The sequence below is a fragment of the Tupaia chinensis genome, unplaced genomic scaffold, assembly GCF_000334495.1.
Source record: "Tupaia chinensis unplaced genomic scaffold, TupChi_1.0 Scaffold000096_1, whole genome shotgun sequence".
In the NCBI taxonomy this organism is placed as follows: domain Eukaryota; kingdom Metazoa; phylum Chordata; class Mammalia; order Scandentia; family Tupaiidae; genus Tupaia; species Tupaia belangeri.
In genome coordinates, this window is record NW_006159558.1 from 5027252 (window position 1) to 5045522 (window position 18271).

Genomic DNA, 18271 nt, shown 5'->3' on the forward strand with positions numbered 1-18271 from the left:
CTCGCTTTCTGTCTCTCTGTCTCTCTCTGTCTGTCTGACGAGCACACGCGCCCTATAGCAAAAACCTCTCAAAAAAAAAAAAAAAAGATAAGTGCTGGTGGGGGTGTGGTGAAAGGGAAACTCTTTTACACTGTTGGTGGGAATGTAAATTGGTCCAGCCAATGTGGAAAACAATTTGGAGATTCCTCAAAGATTTACAAATATAATTACTATATGATCCAGCAAGCTCACTCCTTGGTATCTACCCAAAGGTCAGAAGAATTCTTAATTGGAAAAGTGCTTGCACATCGATGTTTACTGCGGCACTATTTACAATTGCTAAGATATGGAACTGACCCAAATGTCCACTAAGAGATTGAAAAACTGTGGCACATATACTCTATGGGATACTACTCAGTCATAAAAAAATAAAATAAAATAAAATAAAACCCTGGCCTTTTGACAGAAAATGGAAGAATATGGAAGATTTACTGCTGAGTGAAGCTAGTCAGGCTATGAAGGAGTGTATGTCCCCACTTAATAGATACCGAGAGTCCACACTCTGTGACTGAAACTGATTGACTAAAGGATATAGAAACACAGTACATGGATGTGACTATCAGATATAGTGTGTGTTAGAGTAGAGTCTGAGGAGAGACATTTAGAAGAAAAATAGAGAGGCAAAGCATTAATGGGACAAAGAAATGGGGTATTATCTGTTGAAGATAATTTTGTAGTTTTATCAACTGGACTAGGGAGAAATGTTCACATGTTGAAATATTCACTTTGTAACCTAAATAACTTGACTGAATGTATAAACGAAAATGAAATTAAAAAAATAAATACACACTTTAAACCTGAAAAGACAATGATCATTTGCCAATTAGTTTTCATTCAACTATGTATGATATGATCAGAAAACATTCCTCCTTCTCTGCTGGGGTGTTTGTTTCTACCTCTTTGTGTAGTGAGACATTTTCCAAAAAGGACTGCAGAAGAGGTAGCTTAAAAGCGTGTTTGTATGTTTTACATGAACACGAAATGTGCCACTCTGTTTGGACAGGAACCGTGCTGCACTTACTAGCAGAGCCCTCTCACTTGGAGAGATTATTTGGATTTTGAGGGAGATAAACTAGCAGTGTGGCCAGCTTTGACTAAACTGACAAGCAGTGGAGGTGTTAGGAGAACACAGGGGTACACGCAGAATCAAACTGAGGGGGACATAAGAGGAACTCCCTTAAGGAGTCAGGAATGCAGGAAGCCCCATTTACATAGATTTGAAAGTTCCCCATGAACCAGCTAAGGCCCCTCAGTTTTTCTGAGTGGCTGCTACTGCACAATAGGCAAGCATTCGGGGTGCCTCATACTGGAAGGAATCAGAATAATCCGAAACCAGCTACATCTGGCTGAAAGTGACACTTTGTGAAGTATCTATCATCTCCCTATTCAATATCTATCATCTATTTTTATATTTATTATCTAACTATGATCAAGCAATCATCTATGATCTAGCAATCATCTATCTATCATCTATTTATGTATCACCTTCTCAAGCAATGCCACTTGCTGCAGGCTCCTGTTATTTTCCTGTAAGTAGCTGCTGCATTAGAAACTCAGTTAGAGGCTCCAGGGGAGACACGTGTTCCTATCTCAAACTGACTATGATGGATTGAATAATGTCTCCAAAAAGATAGCTGCAAGTCTAACCCTTGGTATCTGTAAATATGACCTTATTCGAAAACAGGGTCTTGGCAGATGTAATTCAGTAGAGGATCTTGGGATGAGGTCATCCTGGATGCAAAATGGGTCCTAAATCAATCGCTGGTGTCTGGACATGAGAAAGATGTGCCCCCGCCTGCGTGACCTGGGGGAGGACAGTGCAAAGGAGCAAAGCCACAGAATTTTGTCGATGGGAGAGCAGAGGAAACACATCCAGGCAGCCTGAGCTTTCAGCCTTGCTTCCCGGGCCTGCCATGGATTTCTCAGAATCTGTCTGGAGCTATTCAACAAGTGTTCAGGGGCCCAGATCTCTAAGAAAGACATAGAATTGTTTTCCAATGGCTCAATCAGTAGGACAGATGGCAGAAAGTCTGGAAGAACTATCCAGGTAATTTCTGGGCCTACGACCTTCATATCCAGCACAGCCTCAAAGGCAGCTTCTAGCTTTGTCTAGTTCTGAGAACCACCTGAGAGACTAGAAGTTTTGCTTCTCCCTACATGGACAGCCAACAAGGCTCACAGGGCTGGGACATGGGGCATAAGCGATTGTGCTAATTCTTGCTTTCTAAGCTCTTCCAGAGAATTATTTCAGGCCCAGGCTGGAAGCCAGATGATTGACAGGGGGTGCGCGTGCTTGGCTTGATCTGAAAGCACAGTGGGTGTGCACAGGTACTCAGGACGCCAAGGAGCTAGAGGGCTGGGGACAGGAGATGGCAGTGTGACGAGAGCCTGTCGACCCTGTCTTTCTCTCTCAGGCATGTGTGCACATTTGCTCCATATTATTAAAAAACTAAAAAGAATGAGTTTGGTCTCAATTTCAGGTCACATATGGGGACTGTCCCTGGTTCTCTGCCATGAATGCATTCCACCTCGAAGATGTATACTCTATGGGAACGTGCTACTCTTACACCTGCTGAAACAGGGCTTCTTCCTTTTTCAAAAGCAGCTTTGCATTGGCTAACATTCTATCAAAAGTGATGTTTTTAGTAGAGCAAACAGTACCATAGCTTTTGTACAAGAAACATGTTATGTTTTCATTATAATTACTAACATACCTTGAATGATACTGAATACATGAATTTGCTCAGAAAGCAAACACCTCTCTATCATTTCTAAAATAATGTTCTAGGACAGGACTGTCATCAGGGAAAATGCAAAAAGGGTGCAAAAAGTCTGTGCTATCGTTTAATAAGCCAGTCAAGTACAAAAACTCTGAGGCCACAAATCCTTAGGGCACTTGAAAATTGTTTGTTTATGGGGCAGCTGTTAGTAATACACTTTTGGGAAGGATGTGCAGAAGGTTGTGTCACAGACATCAAAGTCCTTCTGAGCCCAGAAGACCTGGGACCTTAGGGAATCGTTCACTAGTGATTTAGACTGAAGGTCAGCCCTTCGGCTCACCTTGGCATTTCCTGTGGTGCCTTATACAGAGTAAGTTATTCATAGCTAGTTGTTAAAGAATCATTAGGGAGAATGATTACTCCTTTAGGGAGTAGTGACTGTTCTAGGCTTCTAGGTAAAAATATTACTTACTATGTTAATGACAAAAAAAATGACTCCCTGTAAGACTGGCATCACAACTGTGTTAAATTAATGCTCAACTATAATGTGGGATGCTTTTGATGATCTTATATTGATTAGAAAGTAATGGATCAATTAATTGCCAGTTATTGATTCAACCCCACTTATGTAATCTTGCATGTTTATCATCTCAACGACTGATTAAGGAGCCAGGAAAATTGAATTGGCTCTAGGTTTTTAAAAGGCGCTTCTGTGGAGCAGTCTCAGTGAGGATTCCTGCAGGAGAAGCTGCAGGGCAAAGGATCCTGGGTATGAAGTGGAGCATCAGGTGACCTCATGGAGGTGAGGGCTGCATTGTTTCCTGAGGAATTACCATCAAGGTGATAGTCCAATCCCTCCACTCTGAACTCGGGGGTTTCTGGAGGGAGGACAAGCCATGAACGAAAACAGAAAGCTGCTCAGTGTCAAGTAAAAAGCAGGGCAGGAGAAAGTAGGAGAAAAAGAATAGGATGCGGTACAGGTTTTCAAATCACAAGCTGAAGAACACAGAACGGACATCATACTGGAGACATGGGTAAGTGTGGGGGAGGCCTTATGTTTGCAGCAAGACAGGGACACTGACAGGTGGCACTCTCTGAGGGAAGAAAGTAGCTCTCTGCTGGAAAAGCACAATAACACGCATACACACGCACACACATACACACACATGCACAATATATGCATGTATACATATACATACACATTATACACACATATGCATATATATGCATATACATATAAAATTCAAACCGCATTGCCTCTTAATCAAAGAAATCACTTCTTTGCTTGCCTCACAGCACCCATGACAGAGTTTGGCCAAGGCCATGCTGCCTGGTTTTGGGGGAGTCTTGTAGTCTTCATTGTAGGTAGAGAAAGAAAACTGTCCTTACAAGAGGAAGAATAATTGTCACTACAACTTTGTCCCCCCAGGCTCCACTGGGAAGCCAAGTCAGAGTGGAGGGCCCACGCAAGGAGGACGAATGTCATTTGTATCAGAAAATAAAGCTTTTGAACAGAGGATAATATTTCTAGGAATGACTGCGAATTACAGCAAATGGATTCACACCTACTTCAGAGAAATGCAAGCAAAGTCACACGCTGTATAGTTTTCAAATGCAAGTAACACTCCAGTCCAGGGAATATTTTTCTGAATAATGCCAGTTACTTGGAATCTATGGGAAACACTTTTGGAGACTGACAAAATCCGACATTTATTTTGAAGTTTAACAGGAAGTTAGGCGGCTCACACGTCTGCCATTGCAAAGGTTGCCTCTTGTGGAGAAAAGGACAAACTCTCTTTCGTCTGCATCTAAGCACTCACACCTTGCACTTTTTTCTTCAGTGATGTGATGATTCTACCTGTGTTCACTGCAGGGCGCGTCAGCGAAGCGGTACTAGCACGGCATTCGCGGGAAGGTACGTAGAAAAGGCGACTTCTTACCTGTCTACCGAGAACAAGCAGCGTGATGAAAAATATCGAGAGTGACACAGATCCCATGGTCTTTAGGTCTTTCCAAATACCTGGCCTATTAAAAAACAGACAACATAACAAAACAACATGAACACAGGACTTAGAATTCAAGTATCTACAAACTTCAGTCCTGAGAGCTTGTCTACATGGTGCGTCAGCCAAAAGCACCTATTTCAGATAAATATTCAAACCCACACTGCATCAAGATAAATCAAAAACCTTCTACCTTGAGAGCACAGGAAGAAAAATCCTTCCAAAATAATAGAGCCTTCTTGCTATATATCAAGTTCTAACAAAGGCAAAAGGGAGGAATAGAAGAATATTAATAGCAACTTATTTACACTTTGGGGATCGACGTGGATAATTTGATGTATGGTTTCCTCAAGGTTTTAGTTGTTATCCTCAGAAAGAGACAGTGTGCTTGAAATGAATAATCACACGAGGTCTGAAAATGAAGCGGAAACTCAATTCCCACCAGCTACTCTGCCCTGTGAATCACGCAGCTGCACGTAACCTCCTAGCAGCAGGGCTCTTGCTCAGTCTTTCATCTGACTTCGCACCGGGAAAGCAGCACTGAGATGGAAGGCCACAGAACACAGCCAGCTTCTCGAAGGCCCAGGTACATCAGTGACTGATCCTGCCGAGTTCTCTCTGTGCCGGGGGCGGGTCATCCTCACTACAACATCCAGACAGTGACGGCCAACACAGACCACATCAACTGACGACTGTCATTGCCCACTGACACTCTCGAATGACTCTGGGGAACTAGGACAGGGGAGACGTTCATTACGTACGAGCACCTTGTTGCACAGGGTGTGTCGAGTGTATTTAATTGAGGGCGGGTATCGGGTAACCACTCGCTTTGCAGTTTCCCAGTCCCTCCATGGAGGGTTCCAGGGCCATGAGTTAGTAAAAGGATTTGGGGTAGTACTGAGAGCGCTAGTGAGCTTCCAAGAGAGAGCTGGGTTCACATCTGAGCTGCGGGGTCTTGGATACACCTACGATACACATTCGATAAACCTTGGATACACCTTGGATACACCTCACTTTCCTCATCCATTGCAGGGTTCTCAATACCTACCTCACAGGAAGCTCTGGCCACTGCATGAAATATTTATACACCGGGCACAGAGCCTGAGGCATGGGAAGCCCTTCGTAAATGGCACTCAGGATTCTTAGAATTAATTGCAGAGCGATGAGGGAGAGGGATGTGGCCAGGAAGCTGGAGAAATGGGTAAGGAGGTGCAGATCGGCAGATATCTTTAACAGAATGAAAGATCCATGTGCCAACGAAAGGGAGATTTCTACAGGAACAAGGAGACAGAGTCACCTGGTCCCACTGGTGTCAGGGCATGGGACCTCAGAGGATTCTCCAGAAAGGGTGTACTTTCTTCCTATTGGGGATCTTGCCGTCCACCCAGCCAGCTCTGGCTGAAGAGTCTGGGGTGTAAACTGCCAGGAGGCCATGGCTGCAGAGTGGTGGGAGCAGGAGCATGAAGGAGCAGAGCAGGCCACTCGCCGCTTTCACTCGAGCTCACGTCACGAAGCGGGATGTGTCTTTCCGGGCCCAGGGCAGCTGTGTCTAACAGCACAGTTGAAGTGACCACAAATGTTTAAAAGCAATGCTGACTTCAATGAATTTTAAACTTGTTTTTCTACATCGACTATATTGGCATCACACTGAATAGTTAGTGAAAGGAATTCGACACAACCGATGTCCTAAGAAGCTGGTTCATGCTGACTTGTTAGTTTTCTCATTTTTAAACAATTTTGTTCATTTGACAGATGGTATGTGGGATCACCAAAGAGAGAGAGAGAGAGAGAGAGAGAGAGAAAGGGAGAAGGAGAAAGCAACCCCAGTGAGGTGGGGTCATGCTACAATCCCTTCTCCTCCATTTCTCCATCCTGTTGGGATTTTGGATATGCACACACACATGCTGGCATATTCTCCAAATTGCTGGGGCTGGGATTCAAATGTCAGGGTTCATGTAGGATCCAGCTCCCTTAACTGCCAGTCTATGGGGTCAGCCACAGGTTGAGTTTTGAATTTTCATGTCCCTTCTTGGCTGTCACATTACTTCACAATTCCAAGGGCCCAGAGAAAGCAGCTATGATATTCCCTTCACCTGCCCTCCACTCTGTAAGCCCTAAGCTAAGAGTAAATGCTAACACCTAGGCCAGGATTTTGCAGTGGTTTATCAGTGCTACGAATCAGAACTCAGGCCCCTCTTTCAGTTCCACCGAAGGGACCAGATGCTACAAGTGGGCAGAGCAGCTCAGGTCCTTCTCACTGGAGGAGTCAGAGGCAGGCCCCTCCTCCATAATTCAGGGGCTTGTCCAGGTTTCCACTTAATCGTGCAGAAATGCACCGAGCAACCTGCTGGGAGAAATCCTTTTGGATCTCCCTCGTATTCATGCATTTGAACCCATAGAGGGTGGAAACACCTTGTCCCATGGACTCCTACCTCTAGAGTCCTCTCAAGAAAGTGGAGGGTACAGGCAAGGACTGGAGAAAGCAACACTGGAGGGCTCTCAGTGTTGAACTTGGGAGAAGATGAACATATGGCCTAGGGCCCAGCAGGTGGCATGATGGTTAAGATGCTGGACTCCTACCTGGCCAACCATAGTTTGAGTCCCAGACCCAATGACTTGAAAATCATGCTGTGTGTGTGTGTGTGTGTGTGTGTGTGTGTGTATGTGTATGCACGCATGTGTGCTCAAAGTCCCTAGAGGAAAATCGAAGAGAAGGGACTGTGGCAGGATCACCCCACTGGGGGATGAATTCTCACTTTCCCTCTCTACATCTCTCTCCAGTGAGTGCATGTGCCCTATGACAACCCCCACCAAAAAAAAAAAGTACAGTCTAAAGTGCAGCCTAAACCGACCTCAGAAATGACAAGGCATGGGCAGCCAGGAGAACAGACATGTGGACTGACACAGGGATGCCTTTTCCTCTTCTGCAGTTCAACCAGGAGGGCCTCCATCTTGCTTTCTTGGATTTCACTTCTCAAAAAGTTCTTCTTGGTGAGCAAAAGGAATGGCCAATTCCCAGGGAGGACTTCTCTCTCTCTCATGCTCCACGTGAGGACACATTAGGGCTCTTGTCGTCAAATGACTGACTTCCCCTGCAAAGGTCCTTTCCTGGCCACCCTGCTCCTGTGTCTGTGTGGGAGGAGGGGAACATGCAGTTTGCAGAGAGCATCCAAACCCATGAAGCTCCCGGCATCTTCCTACGGAGTTAGGTTGCATTCACCACCGTATTAGTGTCCTAAGGCGCTTTTATTTTTAAATAATTATTTACTTTATTTTATTTATTCATTCATTTATTTTAAATTGACCACAAAGAGACACAGAGAGAGAGAAGAAAGTGAGAAAGCAAGTTACCCTAACCCTAACCCTGGGAATTGAATTGTGGTCAGCCATGTGGGAATGGCCAGCGCCTTAACCACCACATCAGCTGCTGGCTCCTATGGCTGCTTTAATGTGGTACCACCCCCTAGAGAGCTTAAAACAACCTATAGATGCTCATTATCCCATAGTCTGGAAGCAAGGGGTCTGAAATCAAATGATGCACTCCTGAATCTGGTGGGAAGCCCTACTGTGCTTGTCTCAGCATATGGTGGCTGCTAGTGATCCTTGGCACTCCTTGGTTTTCAGCTCATCACTCCAGCCTCTGCCCCATTACCACACGGCATTCTCCCTGTGTATCTTCATGTGACACTGCGTACTGGATTTGGGCACCCACTACTCCAGCCTGACTCGTCTTAATTAATCGCATCTGCAATGACCCTATTTCCAAATCAGGTCACATTTTGAGTAACTAGTGGTTACAACTGCAACGTATCTATTTGGGAGAAGAAATGATTCAACCCACCAATCATGTTAGCCAATTATAAAGTGATAGCCAGTTGAATGCGAGGTCTCCTCCCCAGCCCCATTTAACCATTAAGAATGACATCCCCTTTGACGGTCACATGCTAGGGTTGCACCCTCACCAAGGGGGTGGGGTGACATGCTAGTATAACTGAGAAGTTTCCAAGGCCATTTCTAACACGGTGACTGTGGTAGCACAATGTGACAGAACACACAGTTTCAGTTCTAAAAATGAGACCTGGGGATTCAGGTGCCCAAACAATGCCTGAAGCCACGCACTAATTTTCAGCCCTTGCCTAAGGCCGCAAATGAAGCAATCATTCTGGCCCTCAAGTTTCAGGCGTCCAGAAAAACAAAATAACCTAACAAATTGGGTGAGAAAGATGGAGGAATTACTTGGTGAACTAGTCTCCACCCTAAAGGCAAATAGTTCAGGTGAGGTAAAAAGGAGTTTTCATCATTCTCAGGAGAGAAAGCAATCTGCGTTTGTAGATACAAACGTAATCTTCACAAAATTTCATGTTTTTCATAAGGCGGGCACCACCACACCCCAAATTTCATGTTTTTCTAGGTGAAATGAGCTTCTCGTTTTTTTAAGAGCAAGAGTACCCAAAGATACCTAGTTTTTGTTGTTTTGGTAACAGTGGACGGGCTAAAGTAAAATCGGATCTTAGATAACTAGTTGGGATAAAAATAGTCTGACCTCTGGGACCTTGACCCCTGAGGCCCATGACTCATAAAGAGAAGTTTACAGAGAGAGGAGCCCACGGCCACTCGGCACCCTCATGGCCTGCAGCTGGCCCACCTCAGCTCTCTGGCTGCCTCCGTGTTACACGTGTGGTAGGAAACACCAGGCTTTGCCCACAGGGGTTCCTGAACCCTGAATCTTCTCTGTGATGAAGCAAAGAGTGAAGGCTCTGTCCGATGTGACACAAGGGCACGTGTGCTCACTGAATCTCACTCAGCATGGACTGCAGCCTGACTTACAGGAGCAGATGACAAACCAAAATGAGACCAAACTGAAAACCCCAGCAAACAAATGTTGGAGTGAAAATTCATAAACTAAATGAAGACAGCCCTGCGCACGGCAGTGAATCTTCATCTCTGACTTGAGAAGGAGCTGGGGACTGTGACCACACCCTCCGGGTACTCTCACTATGACCCCTCGAGCCTGTGAGCAGAAGTGGCACCCAGGGCCTCCTCTCTGGACACTTCTCCCAACCCGAGTCACCCAGTGACTTTGTCCTGGTTCATGGCTGCCTGGAGATAAAGCAGGCCCCTACAGCCCATGTGAAGGGTGCCCCATGGAAGGGTATTTTAAGAAATGAACAAGTGGGCACCCAATCGTCTTGGCTTGGAAATGGCTCCCTTCTCCTCAGGGGGGGTCAATAGATACTTTCCTCCTCAGGCCAAACGCAGATCCCCAGAATCCTCCACAAACTTTTAGAGAGGCTGGCCCAGTGTCATCCAGGGACAGGCGGCTCAAAGCCTCCAGCTTGGTTCAAATGCCAAGCCAAACATCCGGTACCGCAAACAGACCCACAAAATAAGGGACAGGCTTGGCTTGGAAATGTGCCCTGGAGACAGCTGCATCGGGAGAGATGGCCCCCTCGGGCTGGACAGCGGTGCCGGCCCTTTGCGGAGGAGACAGTAATGTGCCTTGATTGACACCGCTGTGGTTTCGCTGTGTGGAGAAGAGATAGCAGGAAGCCACCAGCACCGTGGGGACTTGCAGAGCTTTAGCATCACAGACGGAATTGCTGATGATAAGAAATTTCTGCTGTTTCCTCCTGGGCACAGGCTCTGTGAGCTCCCTCCCTCTATTCTAACATCAAACAAAAAACAGCCTAAGACTTGAGTGTCTTCCTTCAGGCCGTGTTCGTTTTTAGGTTAGATAAAGGAGTAGATCAAGAGCGACGCTTTTCACAGAAGGAAAGGCAGCCTGGCAGAACTGGAGAACCTGGAGGACGAGTCTTCTCTTTAAAGCGAGGCAGCTGGGTTTACCTCCTCTACTGCCTGCCTGCCGGGGGTGTCAGGCTGACACCTTGTATTCTCAGTTCTGTCAGGTGGCACTGGTGGGGGAAGTGGGCAGGGCTGGGGAAGCTGGTCATTTTAAACCCTTTCAATATTAACTTGAATAGATCATGAGGAGTAGCTCTCTAAATAAAAGACTTTAAAGAGATTTCAGGTGCTCGGCAACATCCCAAGACTGTCCCATCTGCCCTTCTCCTGTATGTGACAGTCCCATGGTTTTCCCTCACGACTTGCCATTCATTCATTCTCAGCTGATCCTACGTTGAGATATTGTTGAAATGCATCACAGCATCTCAAGTTCTAGCCTTTGGGGTTTTTATGAGACACCAAAAAAAAAAAAAAAAAAGACAGGAAGCAGAAAAATCCCCCAGTGAAGGTTCTCAATTCAGAGGTCTCAATGCACATGCCAATTTGAGCAGCCCCATGCCTCTCCTCCATGGGGAGCTGTGTGTGCTGGGTAGATAAAATTACATGGATATTTCCACCACCACAACCGAGAGCTTCCATATGACACCACACATGACCCGACTGCCACTCCAACGCCTTCTGTACATGCTTTCCACCAGGGATTGCTTTATTGGGCCAAAGTCCACTCAGAGCTGGCCAGTCTGCAGGCCTCCTTTTTGGTGCCTGTGCTCGAGTTCTCCACCCTGCATGTTCTTTAGGATGAAAGGTACATTTCTAGGTTGAATGGCAAAGTCCATCAAGAAACAATCACATGCGTCCCATGAGACCTTGCAGTTCTGCAAGAGAAGAAACTCAGGAGAACTCTGACAGCCCTGCAGACTCTGTACCTTTGAGACAAAACAGCTTCCGGCAATATCAGCTGTCATTAACTTCACCGTCACTTGGAGAGTACTCGGTGTCCCCAACAGCTTTGGCGGAGAGGTGTGGGAGAACGTGGCATGGGTAGGAGCTGGAAGCTTTATTGATCGATTCCAAAAACATCTTGCACTCACAGACAGGATAGAGGACTGCTTCAAGAACCAGAGAATTAGTTTCTGGGCCTTTCAACCCCAGAAACGTCTGGGCTTCCTCACTAGGAGGGGATTTGTAAGAGTCTCATAAGCAGGTAATGTGAAGCGTCAGACATTGCTGCTCCATTCTCATGGATTTATTATTATTATTTTGTTTTTGAGAGAGAGCGATTTTTGCAACAGGGCATGTGCACTCACCAGAGAGACAGAAAGCAAAAGTCACCCACCACACCACCCTCCAAGGGGATGGCCACTCCACAATCCCTTGGCATTCCCTCTCAGGATTTTGGGCACACATGTACATGCACCTGGTGGGAATTTCAAGCTGCCGGGTCCAAGACTCGAATTGCAGTTGACCATGCGGGAGTCCGGCACCCCAATCACTATGCCACCTGCTGGCTCCAACATTCTCATGGAATTTTAATGGCACACTCTCTCAAAGTAGTCTCTTTCCCCCATAAAAGTTCTGTTTTCTACATTCATAAATCTATAAAAGTGTCTTCCTATTTCTGATTTTTTAAAAATTCTATTGGCAAAAAAATTTCCCTGTTAGTTTATATCATCTTGTGACTTGTCCATTATCGATGACATGTTTGGTTCAGAAAAGGCCCTGCCACAGGGGTCACGGGGAGCCCACGTACAGGGTAACCACACTGTCAGTTAGTGTATTCAGGGTGGACACTGCCTTCACACAGACACCCTCTCCAAACTTTCTTCTGAACTTTCATGATACAAACAAAAACGATGCTGACAGGAAAAGACACACCCTCAGTGAGCTGGAGGTCTGCTGTGTCTTCAGGGAAGTGCATGATGTGAGAGTTCATTCCGGTCAGTACTGGGGCGCTGAGACTGTCCAGGAGCACTGAGTACCCACACTAAACCAGCAGCAGTGTAAGCCCTGGGGATTAGCAGTGGCGTCTGGTTCTTTCGCTCGATATGAGAGTGTGTTAACGTCCTCAGCAAATACATCACCAAGAAGGGTCTAACAGACCAAGAGGCTGGTTCCCCTTCATCCATAGGGGGTACCTTCCACCTTTTCCAGGTGGGATGAGGCAGAGGAGCTGCTCAGGCTGCAGGGAGCAGAGGGTGAGTGCCAAAGCTCGACGTGGGTCTACTGGAGTGTTCGTTACCACTGAGAAGCAGGTCCAGTGCCCCGGTGGGCAGCAAGGACGTTAACCTGCTACAGCCCAGAGAGAAGATGAGCGAGAAGCAGGAAAGCAGGAGTGAGAAAAGGCCAGGCCAGATGCCCACAGTAAGGCCAGCAAAGGCACAGGCCCAAGGGCCACAGCTCAGTGACACAGCCACAACCAGAGGGGACATCTGGCTGTCCTCTGAGCCAGCCCGCACTTGAAGGGCACCTCTGGCTTTGGGACCTACCCTGTCCACTCTCAGGACCCAGGCCTGCCTTAGTCTGCTATTACGTTGCAAAGAAGACCGGAGGCTGAGTGACATAAAGAATCAAGGTTAATTCAGCTTATGGTTCAGGCGGCTGAGAAGTCCTAAACATAGCTCAGCATCACAGCCTGGCTGACAGGAGCAGGGAGGATGGTGGGCAGGTAAGGAGAGAGACCTGGGCAGCCATCTTCCTTAGCAACGCACCAACACGGGAACATGTTCCTCCTCACGAGCGCCATACGGAACTCAGCCTTGCATGAGGATGCATTCATCCACTCAGGAGAACGAAGCCTTCACGGTCCAGTTACCACCCATGAGGTCTCACCTCTTAAAGGTCTCAACACCTCCCAAGGCCATTACACTGGCATGAATCTTTGGGGGACAAACCACTGTACGAAGCATAGCAATCCAGACCTGCCTGATTCTGTTTTGTTTTTGTTTTTGTGGTTTTTATTTGGGGGGGTGGGGGCTGGAGGGAAAAATCCCGCTTTCCTACCCGAGGGAGCTGTGTGAGTGTTAATAAACCAGGCACAGGACGATGGACCTTTACAGTCATCTCATGGGAAAAGCTCTTGAATCTCAGAAAAGAGGAAGAACATGCACTCGATCGTTTCTGCCTCGGGCAGGAGGTGTAGGGTTGTATCAAACAGGCACTGAGGCTGGAGAAATCAGGACGGAATTCCCAACTGCTCTTACGGTCTCTCATTTGGGGTTGGTTTTAAATTGGGATGGGAGAACATTTGTTGAGGTACAATGCTATTATTTCAGTGATTCTTGTCATTCAGTGGATGAATATTTCTGGGAGTCTGGGAAAGAACTGGTTTGAGACATGCCAGAACCTTCTGATTGAGACATGGAACTAAAGCTTAGCCCCATGTGGAGCAGTGGTAAGGTGCTTCTCTGCAGGGCCACAAGTTACGTGGAAGTCTGGGCTTTGGTTCCAGGTCACCATGTCCCCAACAGAGCAGGAGGCTGATGGGTGAGTACCAAGTACCAGGCATGGACAGGTATACCTGTGATTCTAGCCGGCTGGGGAAGCTGGGGAGGCAGAAGATTGCAGTGTGATTCCCAGTTACCTGTGCTTGTCTCTCTGTTTCTCACTCATGAAATAAGTAAATAAATAAATACATTTTAAAAGAGCGAGTGAAAAGAAGACTAGGAGCTAAAGGATAAGTACGCCCACAGGAAGAGATGCTGGCAGGCCCTCAAGGCCTTCCGTGTTAGCACTTCCCAGCCATAGGTATTGTAAAGAAGAACCAAGACAATAAACATGAAAGACCCTGAATATCACAAAAGTGTTCTAAAAATAAAAACTCTTTCTTCATCCTAATAATTACTCTGCTCTGAGCAGAAGCTCAGAGATCATGTGTCACTTAACGCCCTGCACTCAGGTGGCCAGAAGTAATTCTCTCCCCATCAGAAACTTGTGAATCTAATTTCTCCTTTGGCTTCAGATGTGTAACATACTCAGGTGCTATAAATTTAATAAGGGGACACGTCATAGCCCCATCTGCATGTAAAAATCAGTAATGCTATGCTTATTTAGGAATATGATATGCAGACTCTCTGGACTCAGTAGAAAAATATCAAAGCAGTTTTGAGAATTTATTGGAAAATTCACTTCTGATTGCATTCTCATCTTGGCTAAGGAATCAGAAAATTCCTTAATACAATTATGTAGTTTTGCAACTCCATTGCCCTAAGCTTGATTACAGATTACCAGGGCTTCATGGTGTGGAAGATGATGAAAATTAAATTTGGTGAAGAGATATGCTGTAATTGTGTTTGTTTAAGTTTACTTCTTTATTTCTCCTAGAGAGAAAGAAAGAGACAGCACCTCTCCCCAACAGGGCCTCAGACCATGGTCTATCCCCGGATTTAGCCCTCCAGGGCTGCAGGAATACGTGCATACCCAGCTCGAACACGGATGCCTGGGATGTGAACCCAGGAGCTTGCCATGTGGGCCCAGTTGTGCTACCACTGTGCCACTGCCTGGTCCCTGCAGTTGTGCTTCTGAAGTGTCTTTACGGGAAGAAATGTCTTTGCAGTGAGGAGACCACTGTTCTTCACTCTGGGTCTCCAACAGCCAAGATGGCTGTGTGCTGTCAATAAGAGCATCGTGAAGGAGCTAACCCATGCACATATGTAAGGCATTTCTTTAACCTTAAAGGAATAGAGAACTTCTATGGGGAGGAGGCAAAGCACTCAGAAGCCTCCTGGGTTTAGAAATAACCCGAACATCCAACATAAGACTTTGTTTTGCTATTGAGATGTAAAATAGAGAACATCAACATGATTAAAACAACTTTTTAAAGCAGAGAGTGAAATGTTTAGTGTAAGCATATGGAAGTAATTTGACGATAGAAAACTTCATAAACCTGAGTGAGTGGACCAGGCAGGACTGTTTCTGCTGCTGCTGGTCCTAAGGCTGGGTGGGCGGGCACCAGCAAACCTTTTCTTAGAAGTCAAGTTATTTGCAGAACATAGAATTTCTAGGCCTGGGACCAGCAGTTGGCGTAATGGCTATGTTGCTGGACTCCAATGTAGTCAACCGCGGTTGGAGTCCTGGACCTGGTGGCTTAAACTCACGCCGGGCGCGTGTGTGTGCGTGCCCAAGATCCCGAGAGAATGGAGGAGAAGGGATTGCAGCGTGGCCATCCCCCTGGGGGGTGATGTCTCACTTTCTGTCTCTTTGTCTCTCTCTCTGTCTTTCCGGTGAGCATATACACCCTATAGTAAAAAGCTCTCTCAAAAAAAAAAAATTCTAAGCCTGACAGTTCCTCTTTTCTTTCTTTTTCTTCTTTCTCTCTTTCTTCTCTTTCTTTTTCTTTTCTCATCTCATCTCTTTTCTCTTCTCTTCTTTTCTTTTTTCTTTTTTTTTTTTTTTTGAGAGAAATTTTTGCTATAGGGCACATGCACTCACTGAAGAAACAGAGACAGAAAGCAAGAAATCACCCACCCGGGGGTATGGCCACCTGAAATCCCTTCTCCTCTGTTCTCTTTAGATCTTGGGTATGCATGCACACATGCCTGACTTAAGTTTTAAGTTGCAGGTCCGGGAATCGAATCATGGTTGACTAGGTAGAAATTCGCGAAGTAACCATTATGTCATCTGCTGCTCCTGACATTCCCCTTTCTTGCAGTAGTATTTTAGAAAATCTCTAATAAAATATTTAGCAGCAGAACTTGTGAATATAACCATTTACATTGTCAAATACATAATTTTTTTTTTGTATTTTTCAGAATTGACAGGCATTTCATTCTCTTGGGGAGGGGACATTTAGCAATTTCTAGGGACAGTTTTGGTTGTCATGACTGGGGGTGATGGCTGGAATTCAGTGGGTAGAAACCAGGCACGTCACTCCACATTGTACAATGCACAGGACAGCCCCCCCAGCAGAGAATTATTCAGTCCCAAATGTCCACAGTGCTGAGGTTGAGACCCCTGATGCGTATTACGAATACACTACAGATTAAAATACAAATCCTCTTCCTAAAGTGGAGGTGCTGGTACATATTCCATGCAGTTCGTAACAAACATGCCACAGCTTTTTGAATTATCACGTCAAGGAAACTCACTCAATGGTTCCGGATGGCAATGGCATTGCTGGTTTGCATTTACCCCATTCTCACTCGGTTATCAACACCCCTTGAAAGAACTAAGGTGAAGAGAAGGCAGAGGAGGTGGCTCACCTCTCGAACAAGACCTGGCTGTAGTCGTCCAGGACGTGGGCGTGGGTGTGGAGCAGGATGGTGTTGTAGCCCACCAGTGCCACCATCATAATCAGCATTTTCAACTCGTAGTTCACCCGCAGGAAGACGGAACAGGATATTAATCCCAGGATGCAGCTGTATATGAAGTACTGGAGCAGGGGATATGACAGACAGACACTTAGGAAGTCTTCTGGGGAAGGTTGACATTCCCAAAATTGGGAGCCACTGCCAAGCTTGTCTGGTCCATTTATGAATAGCTGTGAACGTGGAGGCCAGTGGGCAATGCCTGAACAGATCTGGTTCAGAAAAGAATCATTCAGTCCTTGGCCTACTGACCTAGACAGTACGAAGAATGAAAATAAAAATATACTGCCAAAAATGTTTCTGGAGAAAAAAACAAAAATTCTATGTCAAAACCATGTCATTATTAAGTAAGTGGCATTTATTTCTTGAAAGTAAAAATAGTGTGACCCTCTATGTATTTACAGAATTAAAAAAATTATAATGTGCTGAGTTTGTTCAGCTTTTCAATCCTTTACTTCATTAAGAGGATGTAAATCATTACATACACCTCTGCTAAAAATGGAGGAAAGCCTAGACATTCCACTAACGGAGAAACACTGTGCCAGAAGGTCGAGTCAAAACACAAAGGAGTTGAGTTGAAAGCTTTGATCAAGGCAAGCACGGAATGCCCTGGGAGCTGGACAGGTGCCAGAACTGGAAGAGCCACAGTGGGGCCACACGCCTCCCACCCTGAGTGTCTATTTGCTTTGACCACAAGGAAGACTTCATGCAGACTTGCCTATGTGAAATTCGTAATGATTACCATCATCCTTTGTGATGCCAAGATGGTGGGCGGTTCTCCCTAAATGTAGTGGATGGAGACATTTTTAAAAAATCTTGCCAATTTTACCTTTTATTTCCCTCTGTGAAAATGCGTCTTTACTTTAAAAAACAAGAGAAAACCAAACCGGAAGTGGCATGTGAAGACTGTGGGGGACTCTGGCAGGTACGCTCTCTATTGTGGGGCTACGATCATGTGCACAGGTGTGCTGTTGGTTCAGGGAGAGAGAGGTGGACCACACAGCTGGTTTAAATCGTTCCCTACAGCAGAGGATTCCGCACTGCCCACAGTGAGACTACCGCCAACACACTGCACAATGAATCCTGCGTGACTCATTACGTAGAATAGAAGAGTCAATGTCCATTCCTCTCTGGCTTAAGATAATGCCTAATTTAAAAGTCTGCACCCTTGGATAAGGGATAAAGCCATTCCACCCTCTCTTCCCAAGCTCATGGGGACATTGCTATGGGACCTTGGTCATCTCGCCCATGAGCCAGTCAATTAAAATGGCGAGAAGGTAAACGACCAAAGCAAAATGGCAGGGGAGCAAATGAGGGAAAGAAGAGTAAGGAGAAGAGGCCTCCATTATTGTCAGAGCTGATGGAGCAAAGCAGGAACTGCAAAAGAGGACGTAGCAGTGACCACTTCCAGTCCCCAAAGAGCTCACCGGGCATTCGCAGACTGACTGCTTGAAACGGAAACGGG

General features: G+C 45.9%; 1 protein-coding gene across 1 annotated transcript in view; it reads right to left on the minus strand.

Annotated features, from left to right (window-relative positions):
• Positions 1 to 18271, minus strand: part of ADCY2 (adenylate cyclase 2) — a 393152-nt gene that overhangs the window by 30526 nt on the left and 344355 nt on the right. Inside the window, exons 18-19 of the mRNA XM_014585843.1 lie at positions 16702 to 16871; positions 4700 to 4784 (exon numbers count right to left, since the gene is read on the minus strand). Of these exons, the coding sequence (XP_014441329.1) occupies positions 4700 to 4784; positions 16702 to 16871 (255 nt within the window). The remainder of the gene's footprint in view (positions 1 to 4699; positions 4785 to 16701; positions 16872 to 18271) is intronic.